The sequence below is a fragment of the Dermacentor silvarum genome, chromosome 4 (genome assembly GCF_013339745.2).
Source record: "Dermacentor silvarum isolate Dsil-2018 chromosome 4, BIME_Dsil_1.4, whole genome shotgun sequence".
NCBI lineage: Eukaryota > Metazoa > Arthropoda > Arachnida > Ixodida > Ixodidae > Dermacentor > Dermacentor silvarum.
The window spans coordinates 41,427,231-41,450,122 of NC_051157.2; the positions used below are offsets into that span (position 1 = coordinate 41,427,231).

Here is a 22,892-nt window from a genome sequence, read left to right on the forward strand (position 1 = left end):
CATTATCTCCCCTTCTGTCTTCTAAGCCCTTGGAACAGCCATTAGTCATCACCTTCAATTTAATAATGCAATATCCACTTCAGTCTGAATTTAGAATTAAGTACACAAATGTGCATTTTTCGGTGTTTTTAAAAAATAATTAATGCATCAAAATTTCAATCATGCTAGCTGTATGCCTCATGAAAATGTGTTCCCAAATAATTTTAATAGAGCCAACACTGACATTGTCAGCATAGAAACTGTTACTGTTATGCTGTTTATTTCTACACACCCCCAGGCCTTCATCTTTAATGCTTCTTTGCCTAGCTTACAAAAAGGCTCAATCAGAACGACTATTGGTAATCTTTCATCTCCCTACACAAGATGCCTGAGGAGACAGTTGTAAACTTGAGCTTACTGTGTTGCGTCGCATTGTTCAGTGAACAAGGCTTCCGTCTGGAAACAAACATTGTTTTATCCTGTACTATGAACTTTAAGGCTTACCCTTTGTATTGTTGCAGCAAACGGTACGGGAAAGATATCGGCCTTAAATGTCCTTTCATCCTATTGTTTGTTCTGCCAGACTTATCAATCGATCTCCTCCTCTTCTTACCTCTACCTTTTACATACTATAATCTCCTCTTGACTGCTTTTAAATCCCAATGTTTCCTGTAAATTTGTGCCTGCATTGCCATTACACTGTAATTAAATGTGCTCAATCGATTCCCTGGATTCCATGCAGCAGTGCCAAATATCTACATTGCCTAACTTTTATTTAATTGTAGTGTTCCATGCTCAAGCACGCAGTCGTAGCCCGTCAAAGAACGCCGAATCACAACGCCCCATTTTTCACAAGCACGAATTAAGGAGCTTGTGTGCTCGCCTGTGAGAGACCGTCTGAGAGACCGGCGCGCACATGAACACCAACATACTCTGCAGGGGAAAGGTACCAAAAGATTCGAGGAGAGGACGGAAAAGGGTGGTGCGGAAGCAGTTTCACTTATAATGTGTAGCAGTTCCGCAAATGAACTGAGCTTCAGCTAATTTTGGGACCTAAGAATTCAGTGCAAGCTCCGCCCACGAAACCACACCGCACTTGCCCTCCACGCTTCGAAACATAGTTGCAGAAGAATGCCGATGTTGAAAGAGGTTTGCCTCCGCCATGATGTCACGGGAATAAGTGAACGTAACTGGCTGGCGCATCTGCCCAGATTCTCGAGTACGACACCGCAGTCATGGGACTTAGATGGCTGGGCTGTACTTCAATTATAACCTTCAGTGGTATGAATCCAGCACAACGATAAGCCACAGTGCGCACCTGCATTTGGGGCCGCCCCCTGAGCGTCGTCCGTCGTCGTGAAGTAAGTGGAGCTGACGAGCTTGTACAGCGCACGCAGCATCTCCTGGCGCTTGCGCAGGCTGACGCACTTGCCGTCCCTCGTGCGGCCGATCTCGTCCTCCACGGGGTGCACGCTCGTCAAGCTCCGCTGCTTCTTTATGTTTACCAGAAGGAACCTGTAACGAGCAGAGAAATTGAGGTTAAAAACATTGTGCAGAAACCATTGACAACGATTGTCACTGTACGTAGCAAATTAACTGAACGCTTCTAGAAAGCTATTCGCTTTACTAACGGAATTGTGAGCTTGAAGGCGCGTATTTGTTGCAGTGAGGACATTTAGGTGGCGCTTGTTGTTTCCTTGCGTAATTCGATAGAGAACAGAACCGTTAACCAGGACATCCGGAGCGATGCCCTGTCGTGCAGACGCCACAGGAGGAGAGGGCGGCGGGAGAGGAGGAAGGCAAACGTTCCCGAGCGCTCCGCCACAGCATATAAATCTTCGGACGCCCTAAAGCTCTGGCGCAGCTATATACGCTTACATGCACAACTCTAGACGATGTTAAACGAAGGCATGTCTTCAAAGGAGCGGAGATTTATTCTGTACCTTCGCACTGTCGCTCATTATACCTATATTCACAACCTCTGGAATAGCCCTGGTTGTTTAATGAAATTTGACAAAATATTTTCCCGTTGGAAACGTCTTATTTAGAACTCGAAAGACTGCGAGAACTACGTTCGCGTCGAAGGTTCTTTAATGCGATAAATTTACTACTGGCGTTCGGCTCATCGCCTAACGCCAGCAGTAAATTGTGAAAGACCGATCGCCGACCACCGACCACGAAAACAGAGAAAAGAGCCAAATAAAGCTTTCCACTTTAAAAAATGTCGAAGTTTCGCCCGAAAGACGGAGCATCGATTGCGATAGCAAATTAGTGGCCAACTATACGAACTAAGGATAGTAGTTTTATCGGCCGTATAAACTTGGAAGCATTCGCTTACTAAGAAAATTAACAAGTACGGTGTCACGCGTGCACAGGTAACATGAACACATCGCCCGATGACCGCGGAAGTTCACTGTCAAAACGCTGGAGTGAGGAGGCACGGCAGCAGCAGCGAGCGAATTGACCTTCGTGCCGTCTCTCGCTTCAACACGAAATAAACGTCGAAAGCACAGCGCATATACGAAGCTACCGGCACTAGGTGCACTTTGTGCACATCGCAGATCCCCTTGAAGATGAGGCCCGTGCGGGCGCGCACTTTTTCCAGGTCACAGATCGCTTTCAATGCTTTCTACTTCCGCGCAGCCGCCGCCGTATTAACCCCCCCCCCCCCCCCCCCCCGTTGCCTCGCGCGCGACAGAAGAGGCGCGCTTCTGCCCCGCCTTCCTCCCTCCCTCGCGCGCGCGACATTGAGCCGCAATCATCGGCTGACCCTCGCAAGCTTTCACTCGCACATACAGCGTACGGCGCGCGGCGACGATGTTACTGTGTTTGGACTTTATACGGAACCTCACACCGACGTCCACGACCACGGCAGAAATGCGCTTGGAGTGTTGATATAATGAGGGGGAAGGGGGTAGCCGTCAAGTGCTGCCGGGGCAGTTCACTTTTTCTGTGTTCGATACGTGAAGCGTTCGTCACGTGATATATCGGATTTAATTTGCCATTTCCCTTTGTACAAGTAGCCTCCTTACTTTTGAAGAAGGGTGCGCACGCGCTCGTATCTTGACCTACAAAACCCGACAAGCCGCAGCTCGCGCTCTGTGCACATGTTGATGGGCGTAGACGTGACAGAAGCTTCCATTAAAGGGACACTAAAGAGAAACACTAAATTAGTTTGAACAGATGAGTGTTCTTTAAAAAACTCTATTTTCGTTAATTTTGCGACAAGTTGATTGTCAATATAAAGGTCGGAAATTCATTTCCCAAATTTCGCGCCAGAACCCCAGCGCCGGCATGCCAGTATGATGTCACGGATTTCAAAGTATTTTTTTTTTTTCGTATTTGGGACCGCATCGGCTCAGTAAATGTTCCCGAAATTTGCCATGTCAATGTGTGGCTCCTTCAGAACACAATGTAGTCAATTTCTTACTGATGAACAATTACCTAGGCTCTAGCAGACGCCGTCAAAATCCGTGACGTCACAGTGTGCTAGTGCGCGGACTTGAAGGTGGCGGCGCCACCCGTCTTTCGTTTGTTTGTTTTCTTGTTTTTTTTTTTTCTGGCTTGCGAAGCCTCTTCTCGCGGTAGCAGGTGCGGTTTTGTTATTGCGGAAGGGTAATGTACTGATACAGGTGAAATCGTAATTTTCTCGTTATAGTGCCTATTTAATTATAGTTTGGTATTCCATATTCAAGGCAGTGTACTACATGGCAGTATAGTGAACTTTGAAGCTGTAGCCGGGGGAATAGGTGCAGTTGAACATCTGCTCTCCGAACCCCCTACATGCCTATGCTGCTGGTATTACCGGCCCTATATTCATTCCCCTTCTCTTCATAGGCGTGTGACCCTTCTCTTATCGAAATAACTATCCTCGAACTTCGAAATAACACGTATACGTCCGTTTCACGAGGATGTATATATATATATATATATATATATATATATATATATATATATATATATATATATATACGCACACATGACTGAAGAGAAGCGGGCACGATAAATGCAGTCCAGAGTTCTTACCCCAGGATGTTTTTGTCCAGGGGAGGCAACGTCACTGTCTTTTTATCGGACGTCGAGCAGAGCGGGAAATTTCTCGGATGCACACTAGAGGCCGATTTGAGCAAGTCGAAGGCTTCGTTCCAGAACCTGCACACCTGCGATGACGGGAGAAGTAAAGTTTTTTTATATACCCAAATATGCCAGGCATGAACGGAAAGATAAGAACGCGATAAGTGGAAAGTAATGCAAAAATCGCGAAAGGGGCGGTGCTTCGTACCTCTTCCTCGAGAACTGGTAAGGATGGCGCCGGTCCGCAGAGAAGGCACAGTTCAACTCCCTGCGTCAACTGCAGCGTAACCAGGCGGTTGCTGACCTGCGGTGACAAGCAGATAAAAGAAAAGTGGGGTTAGGCGTTACGAGCGACGGCATTACGAGGCGAAGAAGCCGATCGTATAGACCACTATATCGCATGCCGTAGATCGCGCACATGGTCGAAACGCTGGCGGTAGCAATGGCGCAATATAACGCAGTGCCCATCATCACGTCTCTGTGTGTGCGCTACGTTCCCGCGTCGTCGTACACATAACGCCTCCTTCTGCCGCGATGCTTGTCTGTTCATCGGCTCCACTCCCTGCTGCAACAATTCCCAGACGCGCATTGCGCAACACATGTTGCATATACGACATATATTATTACGCCTCTCCCCTTGGGTTTTCATGCACAATGCTCCCTCTGCGCAGCTAACTGCCTCCACCACGAAAAACACTATTTCTCGTCCGAGCAGGCTGTAACCTGCATACATGCAGGGTAAAAGATGAGCGAAGGCTGAACGAGGCCGACGTAATACACGCAAGCGCTCTTCCTGCGTGCATCTCGATGAATGCGACGATTGTCAGGTTTTCGACACATCCCTTTCGCCGAAACTAAACCTGCCGATCGTAACGTTCTTGGCGTCCAGTAAGTTCGGCGCTTGCCCGCCAGCCGCTTGTAACTTACCAGCGGGCAGCTGGTGGGCAGGTAGACGGGCGTTTCGCGAGAGATGCAGCGCGTGCCCGCGCGGGCGGCGACGGCCAGCAGAGTGGTCTCCTCGCGGGTGAGGCGCATCCACTGCTTGGTGGCCACGGCCACCTTTCCCCGCACCAGCAGGCAGCCGTACAGGCTGTCCACTTCCTCCACGAACGTGTCCAGGTAGTGCTGCGCAATCGAGGCACAACCGGCCGTCAAAAACGCTGTCAACACTTAATTTCGACAGTAATACCGCCGTCACGCTGCTAAATTATAGTGAATGCCGCATTCCGTCACACATGGCTTGTGCGACAAACAGAAAATAATAAAGTACGGTATAGAACAGGCGGCAAATACGCACAAACGCGTTATTTTAACGGCGACATTTGACTATTACCACTGAAACTATATATATACCTCGTGACGAGGGTTAAGATACGGTGCGGCAAACTGCAACCGAAGAGAGTCAGGCTTCACGCTAGCACGAAACTACATGTTCGAGCAATAACCGACGCCGGGGATGCAGGGTGGAAGGCAGCTTCATTCACTCCACAGTTTCGTTTAAAGTTTAAACAAAAAGAAAAAGATAAAAAAAGTGGGGGGAGAGAATAGTCACAGAGATAGAGAAATAAATGCCCTGAGTACTAAAGCGCGATTTCTTTTCTTTTTTTTTTTTTCCCATGCACTTAGCGCATACTATAGTAATTTCTTTTTGCAGCACACACCAACGTAAATTCTATATCCTTGATAAAAGTGTAACCTTAAGCTCTGATCGCTATGTAAAGTAATGAAAACATGACTTGCAACATACCTGAAGCGCCTGGCTTTCTGTACATAGGATGAAGTCGGTGACGCCCGTAAGGTCACCGAGTGTGCAGGCATCTTGATCCAGTTGGCACAACAGATGATCCACCACGGGATAACAAACCTGGACGATGGAATCAAAGCAAGGCAAAAACCTCTATGATCCCGTCCGCGCTCAATGGACGCTCAATCCGAAAAGAAAATGCACTGCTTCTATTGCGTACTTTATACGGTGGGTTGGACATGGTGAAGCCATGCCGCCGTCTCAAGATTAGTTGCCTTGTTGACAAGCTTACCTATAGACGTAGAATAAAGCTCCAAACTTAAATGGGTATTCCACATTCCTAAAAATCTAGATATTCTCGAATTACGAGAAAGCTCTAGGGCCTAGCTTTCTAGATCTTCTGAAAGCAAGTTTACTGAAGATTTCTCAGTGATTCGTAACTGTAGACCGAAGGTGATCCCTATGTTCAGTCGAAGCGCATGCACATAATGAAATGGCGGAAATTCGCGAATGCTTGTATGGCCTTCATATACGTCACTTGCTGACCGGTTGCTTAACATGGTGTTTTCTTTAATACCGCCCTGTTGTGATTGTATCATTTGTCAGCAAACCGTAAGCGCTAGTCTAGACGCTGTCAAATTCCGCCATATTGTCGAATTCGCCATATTGTCAGCTCTGGCTCACCGGCAAGCTACGCCCCTCTGATTGGTTCAAGGAGCCAACGTGGTGGAATTTGTTTCCAGAACAGCGTCCTGTAACGTGCCGTCACTAACTTCTTTCGATTCCGTGAAGCCCGCGCGTACAGTGCGAACATGCAAATGAACCGAAATCATTGTCGGTATAATTAATTTAGCGATTCCTTCCTCTCGATTCTATGCCCCCCTTGTTATCCACCGTTTACGGCCGGTTGATCCCATCGATAAGGAGGGCGGAGCGCCGCTCTGACCAGTGATGAAGCGCGACAAGGAATGACATTGGAATAGAATCGTTACTTTATCCCGGCCCTGCAGGACATTTGTCTTCAGAAGCAAAGCGTAGGAAAGAACTGCGTAGATGTCTGCCCGGACTTTCTATGCCCCTCGGCTGTTGGCGCTTTGTCCTACTAAAGGCGAACGCGCAACATGATGGAAGTGGGACGAAGCATGAAGCGAATGACTGACCCTGAGTTCCCGCTTGAGCCTGTCGACGTTGTGTATGGTCTGCAGGGTCTCCAGCCCCACGGCCATCACCATGGCGGCGAACACGTTGTCCAGCAGCCGGTTCAAGTGCTCGTCGCTCGAGTTGTCGTTGTTGGTCACCACCAGTAACACCACGCTGCGTACCAGAGTAAGCGGGCTTCATTATCGGCAGGAAGGCCTCGCGGCACAGCCAGCAGAGCACGCGTATGATATAGCACTGCGCGCAACCTCGTACTCGCAACACTGCTAAAGATGCAGGACGATTGACTGGACAACCAAAGTACGTCACGGTGTATCTATGTACTCGCTGTTTTTTTTTTTTTTTTTTCGTTACAAAGTACCTATTTTACGTCGGACAAACCAGTAGTCCTACTGATTCGTTTTGCCAGAGCAGAATGGTGAACACAAGACGTCGCATATATATATATATATATATATATATATATATATATATATATATATATATATATATATATATATACTAGTAATTCGACTAGCAAATGAGGTTCTATCGGCATGGTGACACAGAAATCTCTTCGATCGACGCCCCTTCGGTAACTTTGCCCAAAAACGCTACGGAGGAGCTTTAGCTCATATAACATAAGAAATAAACAAGAGCTATATAGCAACGCTTGTCCCCGCGGTTACCGCGGCTTACGCAGAAAAAAAAAAAAAAGAAAGAACGTTCTGGTTATAACTCCACCGCAACCGCGTGATCGGCGACAGGTAAGAGTAGGTCATGCTCGCCCACCTGTCGTGGTAACTCCTCCAGACGGCCTTGGCTCCTTTGGTGGTCGTGCTGTGCAGGGAAGCGCCCCTCAGGTGCGAGAACAGGTGTACGCCGTTGAGCGTGCCCACCGACGCGAACGGTAGCTGCGCACAAAAGCAAGAATGTATAAGAACTCCCGTTATTGAGGCTTCGTAATGGCGCGGACACGTTCGCATAGTGCTCGCGAGAACAGCGAGTGGCATATGTCAGGGTGTCTCGGCGATGTTTGCCGACAATTTTATCACAAAGCGTTTGTCGCAGTGATCATAATGAAATGCTCGAGTGTCTTTTCCTACGTCAGCACGACAATACAAATCTGGGCCGGTATAGAAAACGTAAGGATTCCTTTCGCTCGATTCTATTTCCTTATTATCATCCACCACTCACGACCAGCCGATCCTGCATGGTGACAGCGTAGGCGTGGCGCCGCTCGGACCACTGACGAAGCACGAAAAGGAATAATAGAATCGCTATATTATACCAGCCCTGGAAACACAATCTCCGGATTCTTTTCACTTTATTTTATGTTTCATACAGAGAAAGAAAACGAAGAAAGTTGGGACACACAAAACTGCTAAAAAAAAAAAAAAACACAGCTTGACAGGGGCCCATGGCTTCCTTGAAAAGGTCGTTTGATGCAGAGAGAACGCTACCCCACAAAGCTGTTAAAGGGGTCCTGCAGCCTGTTCTCTTCAAACCTGAGAACACACTGGAGTGAGTGCGATGCGTTTCGATAAATGCATTCCCGAAGAAAATTTTGAGAGCAATCTAGCAACAACGCAGATACTAAAGAGTACGATGTTTACTTCCCACATTCTTCCTCAACACAACCGTTCCTTTATTTCTTTTTCGTCTTTCCGCGGTTCCACATATGGTAACCCTTCGAGAGTGACGACTGACAAAGGAGCGGCGACAGGAGGGCTGTGCATGCGATGTTGGAGGGCTGTGCATGCGTCCGCGTGCGAGCTTTTGCTCGGGAGTAACTCGTGGTCATGAACAAACGCGCAATGGTTGGCGTTTATCGGATTGCGCAATCTATAGACTGCGGCGAAACCGAGGTGGCCTCCAAATCCGCAGGAGAGAGCGATCGATCTTTTATGTGAGATTGTGGGATGCCTGCCTGCTGCATGCAGGGGAAATTGTCGCGCGTGTTTATGGTAGCATTGTTTACAGATTGCGAACGAAATGTGTTGCAAAGCCCCTTTAACAGAAAGAGGGTAAAGGGAATTTAAGCGCAGCGTACCTTTTCATGGAGGACACCCCCTCCGACACAGCATATAAGGAACGAACTTCAAAAGCACTCCGCTGAGCGATGCGTATACAGAGCGCGCATTTACCGCCATTTCCCCAGTTGTCCCATGCACCCTCGATGTCCGGCCGCGGCAACACCGCCATCGTAAACCAAGTTCCTTTCAAAACATTAATGCTTTAAGCGACCTTCCTACTTCCGTTTCTCCCACTAAAGGAAGCGGACACTCGATTAGAAGCAAGGTAGAAAGAAAGAAAGAAAGAAAGAAAGACAAGGTACAGAACACTACGCCCCACCCCCACAGCCGTGCTTGCTCGGAGGGACGCGGAGCGCAAGGTGCGTGCGTCAGGTGTGCGCACGGCCGCGGCGGTGGTCGTCGCCCGCACCTGCTTCACCTTGCGACCCCGAGAGGGCACGCACCAACACATCGCGGTCTGTGCGGAGTGGCTAGATGGCAACAGACGCGTCGAGCGTGAGAACCGCATCACAACGCCACTTTCACGGTCCGTGTGTGCGTGTGGTGCGTATACGACTCTGCGCGCGCACCGTTGCAGAGGGCCGGACCTTCCCAGCCGAAGGCGCCGTCGTGCCCCCTTTGCGTATCATGTTAAATGACCTCTTCCTCCCTGCGCTGCCGTGTCATGGGGCAGTGTGTGTGCGTGTGTGTGTGCAAGCAAGAAGACTGGTGAGGCGCGTCAGTGTTTTGGCGCATGCCCGTATACTCACAAAGGTCTTCGCATCGCCGCGGCTTTTGTTGTTACATCGGGCGGGTGCCCGCGGACACCGGTCAATGATTTTATCGAATGGAGTTATCGTGCACCTGAAAGTAGCGCTAACAATTCGTTAGCTGAGCAGCCTTCGAACTACTAAGCAACGAAATATAGAAATTTTATCAAATGAAACAATGCCACTGATATCGCGATTGTTGCCGAGTCCTGGATGCGGTTGCAAGGTAAGCGTGAGATCTGGCCTCCCTCTCAAGAGTTTTCGAGCGACGCCGATCCATGCATCAGCCGCACCATAATAAGCTTTCGTCACGCGTGCAGTGGCTTCGTTTCTTTTGGCAAATACTGTTCATGTCGCGATTTCATGCGCACCCCACAAGCGCTAAGGGATTTGTGTACACGTACTCCGTACAGCCGGCGCTCGTCCACGTTCTCAAGCAGCTTCGGTGTATCCGAAAGAGCAATCGCCTAATCAGGGTGCGCTCCTGCGAAAAACAATTTCGCGCGAACGAGGCACACAATGAGGGAGTGGAGCGTGCATGTTCACGCTGGGCGCGGTTGCTGGCCGGGTCGTTAAATTGGGCACCCGATATACCCTCACGCACTTCGAGCTCGCATACGCGTATACCGCGACATGGATAAATGCAATGGGAGCGGGACAGTTCAAACAAGCGCGTGCGTGCAAGCTGGAGCCCGTTCTTGCGAAGCGTTGCTGCCGTATAGACTTCAAAACAAAACTAGTATTTTTGATAAAGAGGAGATGCTATAGCTACGCCAATGCTGCTTGTACGGGTGGGTGGTTTATGTGGTTTGGCGGCCGCGGACACAATATCTTTTCGAATAAGTATAGAGTCAGCAAATACATAATTGACAAATATGTGTTGAATATATATGTTGAATTTCGCGATTATGGTAATTAAACTTGAAACTTGGAAGACAATCGTATTCAAGGACAACTCCATTTTATTATATATATATATATATATATCCCCGTCTGCAGACGCAGCTGGCATGCAAGCTTTCTTAATCGTGCACGTGTAATAGTAAAACCGCAGCAATTGCATTTTCTAGTTACATACGTTTTCTTTGAAATAAGCATTCCATTTGTTCCCGAGAACGGGAGCGTTTGGTCTGAACAACGAAGGCCATTTCACGCGCACACCGCCATCGGCTCCGTGCATGCACCGCTGCCGTTACCGTCGCTAATCCTCTGCGCGCTACTGGTAATTCTATATTTAGGCAGCGTCAACGATCTTTCTCAGCATCGCTTGTCATCATCGAGACGCTGGCCGCCTGGCCAATTATTACCTACGCGTAGCCCGAAACTGGATCTCGCTCGGCCGTGTGACTTGACGAACCGCCTCTCTTTCTTCCATTCTTCGAGACGCGTCACCGTTCGAAGTCACCGCGCATTGCGGAGGACGATACTGGAACGTGGGAATATGGGTTCCCCTGGTACAACCTGCCAGAAAACTGGACTATACAGTCTACATACGCCTCTATTTCATCGGGCACAGTTATTTGGCCCTCCCCCTCCTACTCGGGGACTCTTGTTCCTGTCGTTAGTTTATTTATATTCCTTTTTCCCCGTCGCGCGAGCAAGAGAGCAATTTACGAGACTGCGCGATCGTCATTTCGGCGGGCATTACGCCGTACGCGCGCGCGCACACACACATACACGGCCTGAACGGCAAGCAAGCAGACAAGGCGGCGCACGCAAGCATTCCGTGCTTGAAGCGGCACAGTGTCCGACGAAGAAAGAAAGAAATAAAGAAAGGACGGTGAGCCCGAGTGGTGTAATGGGGGTGGCGTCGAGCTGGGTGAACAATGGTCTCCTTTTCCCATGAAGCGGTGCGCGCGCATCCTGAAAGGTCCGCGCGCGCAGTGCGGCCTGAGCGTACCGGGGGCGTGGCGCGCACCAGCCAGCGTGCGCTCAATCGAAATGTGGGAGGGAGGGGCGGTGTCTGTCTTCGAGCAATCTTCCGTCGTCCCACGATAGAGGAGGGGGGGGGAGAGGACCGTCTCGAACCAGAGCACCGCCCGAGGTGGTGGTGGTGCTGCAGAGAAAGAACGTGGCTCGAGGTAAAACGGTCGTCCATGAAATGAGCGTATATGACTGGCCCCCAAAAAGATGAGATCGCGAGAGAAAAGAGGAGGAAAACGGACGTGAAGTGGACCCACGACTTCCTTCGGGCAGTCTTTCAGAATGGAGGACGTCGTCGTGTCCTGCGCCGCGGTACAGTGCATTGTAGCCGCGGTGGCGCCGCAGTGGCGCTTAGCCGGGACACGTGCAGGATGATGGTGTGAACGCAGCGTCACCGCTGCAACGGAATCGAGTATATGGGGGGCGCTCTCGAGACTGAACAGACCATGCTCCGATTCGGATGGGCAGACGGCTCGGGGACAAGTGAATTTGTATGACTGCGCTCCTGTGTGGCTGACGCCTGCTGCAGCTTGCCCTCGAGTTCCACAAGGGTATATTGAGAATCAAAGTTGTAAGGATAAGTGTTGCATGCTACCGACCGCTGCACGTTGCAGTCACCGCGATGCATCGCTTTCCGCTTCCTACAAAAGAGCAAGGCGATTACGAGTATCGAACTTTACCCGCGCTGACTGCGATGTTGCACGCTTTGCATAAAATGCCTGGTCGCGTTGGCCTGCGTACGTGAGGTTGTTTGCTCATCGAAAACCGTTTCCTTCACATAAACGCATGCTTGAGCAGATGCACAGGCGAACATCAGCACTTCTTATTTCAGAAGACGAAGCACAAGGAAAGGCAGGACACACCCAGTGCACGTGCACTTCAACATTTCCTCCACTCATCGATTGTTGAAGATGCGATAACCGCCACGTTGGGATCGTCACAAGGCAAGAAAAACGGATCTAACTTTGTCATAGACAGCTAGACAAGAATGCGGCACATCGCCTTTCAAACGCTTGTATAATAATCGCGTTTTTTTTTTTTTTTTTTTTTTTTACATGGTGCCCTGCCCCCAATCTTGTCCTTCGCCCAAATTGCACGCGCAAATGATGGCGCAGGATATATTTCTCTGATGTAAACTATATTTTTATTCGATTCTTGCGTTACACCTATATATACGCCGTTTGCTATCACGCTCGGCATTCGCAAAACTCCTCTTGCGTAAGTGCTATCCTCAATTGGCCACCGCCACGACGAACGTCTCGTCATTAAGGTCACCGCCGCAATCATCATCTGCAGGCCACCGACCAATGAGGACACGCTCTCGCCTAAATAATGTTCTACTAATACAAGGGCACATCTATGCATTTTCCGCAGGGCTGCGATGCGCCCAGCCACGGTTGTATACACACATTCGCCTCGCCCGAGAGTCCGAGACACACGCCTACAGTTCACAGGCTATACACCGTCATTTGTCTGCAGGGCCCGTTTCCTCCAAAAACCACGGTAACAGGCACGTCGGCGGCCCTATTCTCTTTTCTATTGACAGGGAAACACGAAGGAGGCGCTGAGCTCCGAGCACTATATGGAACCCTGCAGAGCGACAAGATCGTTGTTTGGCGTGTTCCGTCCCCTGTACAGGGGTGCTGACTGGATTTCTTTAGATTTTTTTTCTTTTCTTTTTTTCTCAGCGCCAGAGGGGGTGATATTCTCCGACAGAGGATAGAAGACGGACTTTCACGCGGCTTCGCCGTTTTACGGGAGAGGTCTGGTCGTCGCGCCAAATAACACGGCCAGAATCCTCCGGGTCAGAGGTCGGCACTTCCCTTCCTCTTCCCAGAAACGAAAGAGAGAGAGAGAGAGTAGAGGGGGTTGCAGCCAGTGGGACGCACCATTAGGCCACACGCCCACGGAACGATGATGGCCTAACGAAGGGAAACGACGCTCAGGCCGAAAAGTCCGCCGCGTCGCCCGCCGCTGCAGGTGCACGGGGCCCGGCCATTATGTGTACCGGCGCCGAAAAGCTGCATGTGAGGCAGCGAGCGAGGGCGATGGGACGGTGTGGTGGATGTTCGTGGTACATACCTGTTCCCACGTGCCGCCGTCGCCGCGAGCAGATACCGTTTTCCCAAAGGCCGAGCACGGGTGGGTGGTTTGTGTGCTGTCCCCGACTCCGACGCGCTTCCTTTCCGCCACTTTTGTTTTATTGATTTATTTTCGTTTTTACGCGTCGGCTTTTCTCTGCGGAGAAAAGAACGCTCGTCGCCTTCCGAGAAAAGAGAGATGCCCAATAGGACCGCACCCCCAGCTGCTAGCTAGCATGCCCGCGAGGAGACGCTCCGATTCGTTTCGTCGAAATACCTCGGATGCTTTTTCTAACGTTATACCGACAGGATTCTGCGGGTTCACACGGGGTGGCGTGACCTCGTGTACGGACACGTCATTTGCCGAGAGACTGCGAGTGAGCTAGAGGTCACTCGCACGGGGCACAGGCCGCCTCCTAGTCAGTTTAGGTACAACACGGACCTCAAGAGAGAGAGAGAGAGAGTTCCGGCATAGTTCGCGGGTCCCGCAGCATATTGACCTCTCTGATGGTATAGGTAGATGGAAGAGAAGTCGTTCGGGCGCGTTCCGTCCGTCGAGCAGAGACACATGTATACGTTGCACGTTGCTGACGGTCAGACATCAACGAAAACGAAAAAAGAAAAAAAATTTAGACAGAAATCTGGGAGGAGCTTTGCCCAAAGCTGCGAAGCGACGGTAATAGATATGCACCGCAATCTATATGAGCATCGCGTCTTCTCCTATACTCTTCCCCTTTATTTTCCTTGCTTTCACAAAAGTATCGGATGGCTGTGCTTTCTCTTTGTGCTTCGACGCATGCTGATCGATGAAATCTACAGTACGTGGTGTCAGTGTTTCGCCTTATTCTGGGTCCGTATATTCACAAAGCAGTTCTTACGCTATGTAGAACTATTCGTAAGAGCAGGTGCTGCAGCTAACCGCGGTGTTCGACATCTCATTGGCGAAGCCAAGTGACCAATGGCCAACAACACTTACGAACAAAAATACGTATCAGTTCGGCCCCTGGTTATTCACTGCTGCGTAATTTTTAAGCATTTCTTTATAGGAATGAAAATACTAAGGCTATAGTTGCCGTATAGTTTTGACGGCTTATGTAGAAGGTGCTAAAGGCTAAAAAAAAAAAGGGGGGGGGGGGATAACTAAAATTCACATGTACACAACGCGCACACGATAATGGGTAACTTGCCCTATCAATTTCTATCTTTCTTCTTTTTATTTTCTCGAAGGCAATTTTTCCTGCACGCTTATTAGTACCGAACAACGGTAGCATATGATCCAGAAGTCGATGTTTCGACAAGAGGAGTTGTCTAAACGTTGGCTCCAGGCCTGAGGCATTTTCCACATCAGCCCAGTAACCCTTTTGTTTCGCAAAATTAGGCTATTTAAAACGGAAATTTGGTTAGCCGTGTCACAGAAGTCCACCACCTTTATCTTGAACGCACCGAGCATCGGCTATGTGGTGTTGCGCGAAGCAGGACGAGGGACACAGAGAAACGAGAGCAAGCGCTTACTGTCTCGTCCTGCTTCGCGCTACACCACATAGCCTCATGGAAAACCAACTAGCCCAAACCGTCACCCTTCTGTAAGCACCGAGCGCGGACAGCAAAACTGGGCGATACACCGAAGCGTGCCCTGCTCGAGCCAAACAATGCACAAAACAAAATGTAAACAAAGCGGAAACCACACCCCCATTACACTACGACCATTCACAGCGCAGATATGAAACGTTTCTTTCGAAACACGAGACTATGTACTTTATTGCGTCACCAGACTGAAGTACCTTCGCAGCAGGGCCGTACAAAGAAGGCTGGGGCTGCAGATCATATTTCATCGGGCCGCCTCGTTGCTGCGCATGCCGGCCCCCAAGACAAAGAGGAAACAATGAAGGTTCGCAACAAACCGATGAAGAATTACGATGCTCCGTACGAAGCGCCGGCGAAGTCTGAAAGTATATATATATACGAGAGGCAGGAGATCGCCGCACAAGCGCCGACCTCCACAAGCGTATACAGGCAACGTTCATAGGCCAAGAACTTTGTCTCCACGGGCGCATACTTCGCTGTACTTCTCCTCAATCAACCTCCCTTCCCCCTTCCCATTTTCATCCTTCACCGCTATTTAGTGCTTGGACAATCAGGCTACTAATTAGTAACTCGAGCGACAGCGAACGACCGTTGCCTGCATTGTTGCCATCGTGAGGGGGAGGGGGGGCGGGGGGAGTTGTCGCATCCACGCGCTGGACGCCGGCCCATGCATTTTAGCAACAGCAACCATCCGCGGCCCATGCGCCGTCGCTCGGAACCTACGTTGCTTGGAAGGCATGCACCGAGAGAACCAGATCGGAAACTGCGATTAAAGAAAGAAAGAAAGAAAGAAAGAAAGAAAATATCGCGTGCCAGTAGCTCGCCCTATACCCTATAACGCGCGAAGGCTTCGATTTTCCCCGCCCTCCGCCCATCTTTTGCGCCCAGTGCCGACGCTGTAATGAAATTACAGACTTAGCATCAGCTCCCCCCTCCCCTTTTCGTTTGTGCATTATTTCGGCTGATGGTTGCTTGAACGGCGGCCAACCGTGCTGCCAACCTCTTCAGCGAAAAAAAATTGGTGCGGTGTATATGTACACTACATAGTACAGTGGAGCCCCTCGGAGGTGCAATATAAGAGAAAGCAGTTTCGTTGCATATAGCGCTGATTGGAATTCCTCAGTGACCTCTCTCAGCTATCTCTCTCTCTCAAACACACTCACACACGCGCCCATACACGGACGAAAGGAAGTTGCTTTCCTTTTTCTTTCCTTCTTTCGTGTACGTAAGATCAGAGAGTGCGACCCCGTGACAGGGCAGATGAATGAACCAAAATTAGTATTCACATATAATGCGACTTTCTGTCGTTTTCAGTGTGTCTACGTATATACTATACGGCGTGCGGAAACGGTGCATGACCGCTCGAAGGCGCAGACGCCTCTCGGCGAGGAAGTCGGGCAGGAAACAACCATTCTTCCTTCGCCGAGCGCATAAGTGGCGGAACCTGCACTGATAGCGATAGCCGGTAATTTCCCCCGCGCAAGACGCATGCGTAGCGGTGATTTCGCTAATGTGAAGCGCGCACGGCAATTTATTTTCTCTGCCGCCGCCGCCGCTGTTGTCGTCGCTCGCGAAGGTCGCGCGGGGTCGGGTCCGCGTGCATGCTCCAAGGGGTCAGGGGTCGAGCGCCGCAGCGGCGACAGGCCATTACCCGCGCGCACAGGTAAAAGGCCGAGATGCATGGAGAGGCAATATTGGCGCAGCCACCTCGCTCGCCTTATATGGGAGGATACACGCGCCTCTAACGAGCAAAGTCACTTCAGAAGTCTCATCAAATTTGGCTTAACTCGGTCCCCAGGTTTAGCGTCTGTGCACTGCCAATATTTGCTTTCTATACTCCCGTTAGTCAGGTGCGAATAAGACCTATCGCCTGCCCTAAATTCTGCGGTTATCTCCGGTAATATAAACCGGAAAGATAAGCATTTGAAAAACGCGGAGTGGGAGTGTTTTCAACTCCTCAAAGGACAGCATCGTGCAAGTGTGCATCGTGGAGGCGGGCTCAAATTAATTCTGGGGGAGGGGGGGGGGGAGTAATTGTTTTGTACAGTATTTGTCAAAAGCACGGCTGCGTCCCGATTATATTTAGAAACGGCCGTTCTATCGGCATTAAACTTCATACGTGGGCCACCAGTGGCCCACCGAAAGGGGAAGCGGGAGGGAGGGATGGGGGGGGGGGGGGGGGGTTAGTCGTTACACTCCATCCTAGAGATCGACCCCCCCCCCCCCCCCCCCCTTTTCAGGGGAACTTGTCTATTCCGGCTGTTGAGCATGCAGAAAAAAAAACATTATTATAACACCATCATGATTTGTTCCAAAATACTTCGGCCCCCCAACCCAACCCTGAACAGAAATCCTGGGTGCACTGACGTTCAGTCAACATTAATCTCCGCGCTCCTCTCATGCACACTGACTAGCCTTGAATTCAAAGCTGCAGCAGTGTTAACTCTGACATAAGCACACTCCGAGGCCTGCATGCCCAAACGCAGGTCATATATTTCGAAGACCCGGCACAAACTGTGCTAACAATTGGCGCTGATTAGCTATGCGCATTAAACAGAATCGACATCACGAAGCGCTCTAAATAGGCCTCACAGGGGCTGCTCAGTGCGTAAATTAATCTCTCCTTCTTACACCACTCAGCGAACCAGTCAACACCAGCATCATATATGTATACGCATACCGCGCCTACAGACATGTATGGTGAACGCAGTCTCCCGGCCAATATCCCCCACTTCCCCCTTTATTCTACTGCTATACCCATTTCGTTTTACTGAACGTGCATACCATTCAATCAGCAATGGGATCAGTGAAATTGGTGTCCGATAAGACGTCGTTGAAGAAGGAACAGGAAAAAGCGAACCATGCAGCGTGGACCCGGCAGACACAATCTCGCGGAATGTTATTAAGGTCAATATCGTGCGTACGATGAGCATCTACACTAACGCAGGGCGTGACAGTGCGCGTAGCCTTACTCATTTGTACCACGTGTGCGCAACTCGCTCGTATAGTACATGCGCACGAGCAACAACAACATCAGCAAACCTCGCCGCGATCCCGTTCGTCTCGCGGATAATGGTTCATTTGTCTTGCAAAGTTTGCGCCCGGCACGTAAGGCAGCGGAGCGAGAAGGTCCTCGGACGCTGCGTCTCCGAAGAACTGGACCGCCGCGCCGAATCTGAGCCAGCTAGTCTGCACTGCTTGCTATCATCAAGCGAGGCGTGAGGCGTGCCCTGTTTACCTGAGCTGTTTCCTTCTTCCGTCTGTTTTTTCGTGCTCTCGCTTCTTCTTTATTTCCTTTCTCTTCTTTATCTCTCGCTGATTACCATGATCATGGCACTGCATGCATGCATGTCCCGAGGCGGTGGGTGCCCTCCATTCCGAGAGCGTGATGCGCCGGCGGATCCTTCCTCTCGGCTGGGGCCGACTGACTTCCTTACTCTTTGTCTTATTATCTGTTCGTGCCGTGCGTGTTCGATGACTAATACACACTTAAATGCAAATCACTTTCGTGTTGCTATAGCGAATATTATGAACGGTCATATTCTATAGCTCATCGCGGTGGCATCGTTGGCTCAGCTGATGGCGCTCAGCTACACAACGCAAGGCACACTATAATAATATTAATGATGATGATAGCAGCAGCAGCAGCAGTAGTAGTAGTAGTAGTAGTAGTAGTAGTAGTAGTAGTAGTAGTAGTAGTAGTAGTAGTAGTAGTAGTAGAGGAAACGCAGCGATGGCTGACCCGAGGACGGGGATAGCATGAGTATATATACCTCACGCGACGTGCATCGGGAGTCGAACCCTGAGCCCGCGGTTGCTGGAACGCTTTCACCCCGAGGTGAACTTACGCCGGTGCGAATTCACCTCGCGCGAAGAGTGCGTTCTAGCAATCGGGCGTATTCGTTAAAAACCGATGAGGTTTTCTTTTCTGGGCGCTTCTGCGAAGAAAGCAATTACACTGATACTGGCAACATAAGCTTGATAAAAATATCTTCCTTGCTTCCCTTATACACATAAGCTGTAACCTTATCCATGCTCAACATCGTCAGCCTATATTTTATGTCCACTGCATGCAGGACGAAGACCTCCCCCAGCGATCATGCACGCCCTGACGTTTGTCAGGTGATGTTCCTAATTTCATTGCACCACCTAGTTCTCGGTCATCATAGACTGCGCTTATTTCCTCTTGGCCCCCCGTTCTGCAACTCTACAATAGACCATATGTCTATACGCATTACATGGCCTAGCTGCCCAGCTCCATTGTTTCCTCCTAATGTCAACTACAATAACAGCCACTCTCGAATCCACACCGTTATCTTTATTCCTGCATGTTTCTTAACGTTCCGCACATGAGTTTTCGTTCCATCGCTCGGTGTACAGTCTTTAGCATCTTCTCAACCTTTGTTAACATCAAAAGTTTCTGCCCCATGAAGCAATACCGGCAGAATGCAAGATTGTGTACTTTTCTTTTCGACGAAAGTATAGTGAGCCGGCCATGACTTGGTAATGCCTGCCCTGTGCGTTAAGCATGATCAATAAATCAATCGCGCCGTATTATCCTGTCCCCTTAGTCGTATTTCTCCCTGGCAATTTGTTTCTGTCAGTGAAATGGCCAGGTGCATAGCGATGCTCTGCGTGAACTCGGTTCAAATATGCTTCGTGCATGAGGGGTTATCGTGACGGGACAAAGGCTTGGCGACTGATTGATAAACCTCCCCAGTAATCGAATAAGGCTCTATAATCACGATATTCTTTTTTTTTTCGCTAGGTCAATCGACTCAGGTAACGCGTGTTCCGTGTTCAAGCAGCAAGACTTTCAATCAATTTCAACCTCTGGTACGCATAGCACCGTTATTCCGAGAATGTCGCGAGGCCTCGCAAAATTATCAATTTCTCGCAACTAACTTGTTTCGAAATATTCTGCGAGCAGGCACTTTTAAGGTAGTTTACGTTCACAGGTATACTTTTACGTTAATTGTTGTCTCCACCATCTCCATAATATCGCCTTTCGATTTGCATGTACTCGTTTCAGTTCGAAAACAGACTGTTCCAAATTCATTGATCATTCGGGACTTGCATCGTGCCAAACGCACACGCATATATACCTTGGCAGCACAACACGCCAGACACAGCGCGGGATTTGTCGCATTCTGCGTTTTGAACTGAGCTCGTTTAGCGTTTGATGATCGGCTGATGGTGGCAGAGCTAAACCCATACCATCTTCTTTACCTTGTCCCTCCCTCTGTCATCTTTCCACCCCTTCTACTGCATTACTGCTTTTGCGGCTAACGCATCAGTCTGTGTTCCTTTTGCGCCATAAGACCCTAACTAACTAACTAACTAACTAACTAACTAACTAACCAACTAACTAACTATAAAATACCACTGACTGATGTTCAGGTGTCACCCGCGCGCGAGACAGTTACGGTGCTGCCAGCGGGTCTTCCACTACTTCCCTGTCAACCATCTCTCTCTCTCTCCCTCTCAAGACACCCCCGCGAAGCATTCCTCCTCTCTTAGCCACCGATCTTGCCTTGTATACATGTGGCGTCGCTCCTACGCGTGTCTGAAGTCGTGCTTTCTTGCCGCGAGGCCGCTCGTATAATTACCGCGAAGACACGCGCAATTCGCCCACCACGCACGCGCGCCCGTCTTCCCCGAAGGCACATCTGCGGACATCACGCGACGCGTGGCTCGGCGTCGTGGTGCGTGCGACATCACGGCGCCCAGGCGCTATATAGTCGCCCCGGGCGCAAGGTCCGAGTAACGAACATCGCGTTCAACTGGCTTGTGGTGTATACACATGCCACGGCGTGCGGCCTCGTTCGCGAACGTTGTCCGCCACGCCCCTTCTCGCCCTCATCTATACAGGAGCCGCTCCCATTCCCAAGCAAGGCTTCTTCTTCTTCGCCTTCGGGCTGTGATATAAAAAAGAAAAAGAAAAACGGGAGCGGTGGCACTGCGCACTAATACATCCCCGATCGCCATCCTGCTATTCTGTACAGCAGGTGCGCGCTCATGGCCGATATCTATATAGCTGTTGATGCGCCAACGGCTCGCGGGTTCCTCCTGTCGCTGGCGCGACACTTTGTTTGTCTTACTGTTTTGTTTTGGTTTTGTTTCACTCGTGGGTGAGGATGCTCTCAGGTGATCGTGCCGCGGATAAATCGTGCACCAGACTGACCCCGTTTGCAGATGCGCAGCTGTATACACGGACGGCGCGCATCTTCGCGGCGCGAGCTCGCTAAGTGGTCGTCGTCGTTTAGGGGGGGATAACGTGCCGCTAATTCCGGGTCGTTGGGGCGATAATGATATAAGAACCTGTTCAGTCAGAGAACGGCCTAGAAGCAACCCTTTTTCGATGAATTTGTATATGGCCGTATATCATATAGACCGCGGGCCATCAGGTCTCAGTGCCGTTGTGGTTGTTACCGCTGATCCGCGGTTGCAGAAATTCCCGTGGCCTTCCAGTTATCAGGAGCTCGGCTGGCCACGTCACTCCGTTCAGCAAGCTTCGAGACCGCTGTTTATGTGTTTGTACACACACGCACGCACACACACACACACACACACACACACACACACACACACACACACACACACACACACACACACACACACACCACACACACACACACACACACACACACACACACACACACACACAGCCTCAGGCCGCCGTGCGCGAACTGAACTGAAGCAACAATTGCTCCGTCTCGTTCCCACGAGGTTGTTTTAAAATGCAAAGGGCCTTATCGTTACCATTCGCTTACGCAGCAACGGACGCGCGTTTCTTTTTACTTTTTTTTTCTCTCTCTCTCACTCCGCTAAGGATGCGCTAATTAAGCAGATTGACTCGTTCTATATTTCTCAGCGTCCACAGCGCCGCGCAGCAGCTATTAGAGCAAATTTTCGCGCAATGCCGCGCAACAAATAACAAGAACAGCAACACACAACCAAAAACAACTTCCGCCACTTCATTTTTTTTTTCCCCCAAGCCTGCTATTCGCGAACAAGACGAAAAAAATACACGGAGTGCCGCGCTTTGAGGTGGACGCGCTCCAGAAGACAGCAAATAGCCAAGACGCTGCGTGGCTCGCACTGTGAGCTCGCAAACGAGCGCGGCGCGCTGATTATTATAGGAAAGCGCAGCGAGAGAGGCATTCGCGACCGTTTCAAAAGGAGGGGGGAGGTCTCCTCCCACGCCCTCCTCCTCCCTCACACTGGACAGTGGACGGCGAGGAAATGAGAGAGGAGGAGGGGGGGGGGCGGTTACAGCGCAGGCGTGTGTCTGCTTGAGCTGCGCGGCCGGCGGCAATCCAGCAAGTCTGGACGGCTTCGGAGTCGTCGTCGTCGATTCACACGAGAATCGCTCAAGCGTCGCCCGCTCCGCATCGTCGTCGCCGTCGTCAGTCGCTCGCGGGACTCGACTTCACGAAGGCGGCGAAACTGAGCGTAGGCACGCTTCCAAACTACGTCTATTCCCACCCTCTCCACGTCCCTCTAGCTTCTGCGGAGTTCTCCGCGCGAACGGATAAGTGCGTGACCGTATATACGAGCACCATAGAAGCAACACTTCGTACAC

General features: G+C 50.3%; 1 protein-coding gene across 1 annotated transcript in view; it reads right to left on the reverse strand.

The window, feature by feature from the left end:
- LOC119449841 (protein fuzzy homolog) overlaps positions 1–22,892 on the reverse strand; it is a 34,371-nt gene that overhangs the window by 3,444 nt on the left and 8,035 nt on the right. The window contains exons 2-8 of the mRNA XM_037713110.2: positions 7,727–7,848; positions 6,958–7,111; positions 5,801–5,917; positions 4,981–5,178; positions 4,262–4,357; positions 4,006–4,139; positions 1,298–1,494 (exon numbers count right to left, since the gene is read on the reverse strand). Of these exons, the coding sequence (XP_037569038.1) occupies positions 1,298–1,494; positions 4,006–4,139; positions 4,262–4,357; positions 4,981–5,178; positions 5,801–5,917; positions 6,958–7,111; positions 7,727–7,848 (1,018 nt within the window). The remainder of the gene's footprint in view (positions 1–1,297; positions 1,495–4,005; positions 4,140–4,261; positions 4,358–4,980; positions 5,179–5,800; positions 5,918–6,957; positions 7,112–7,726; positions 7,849–22,892) is intronic.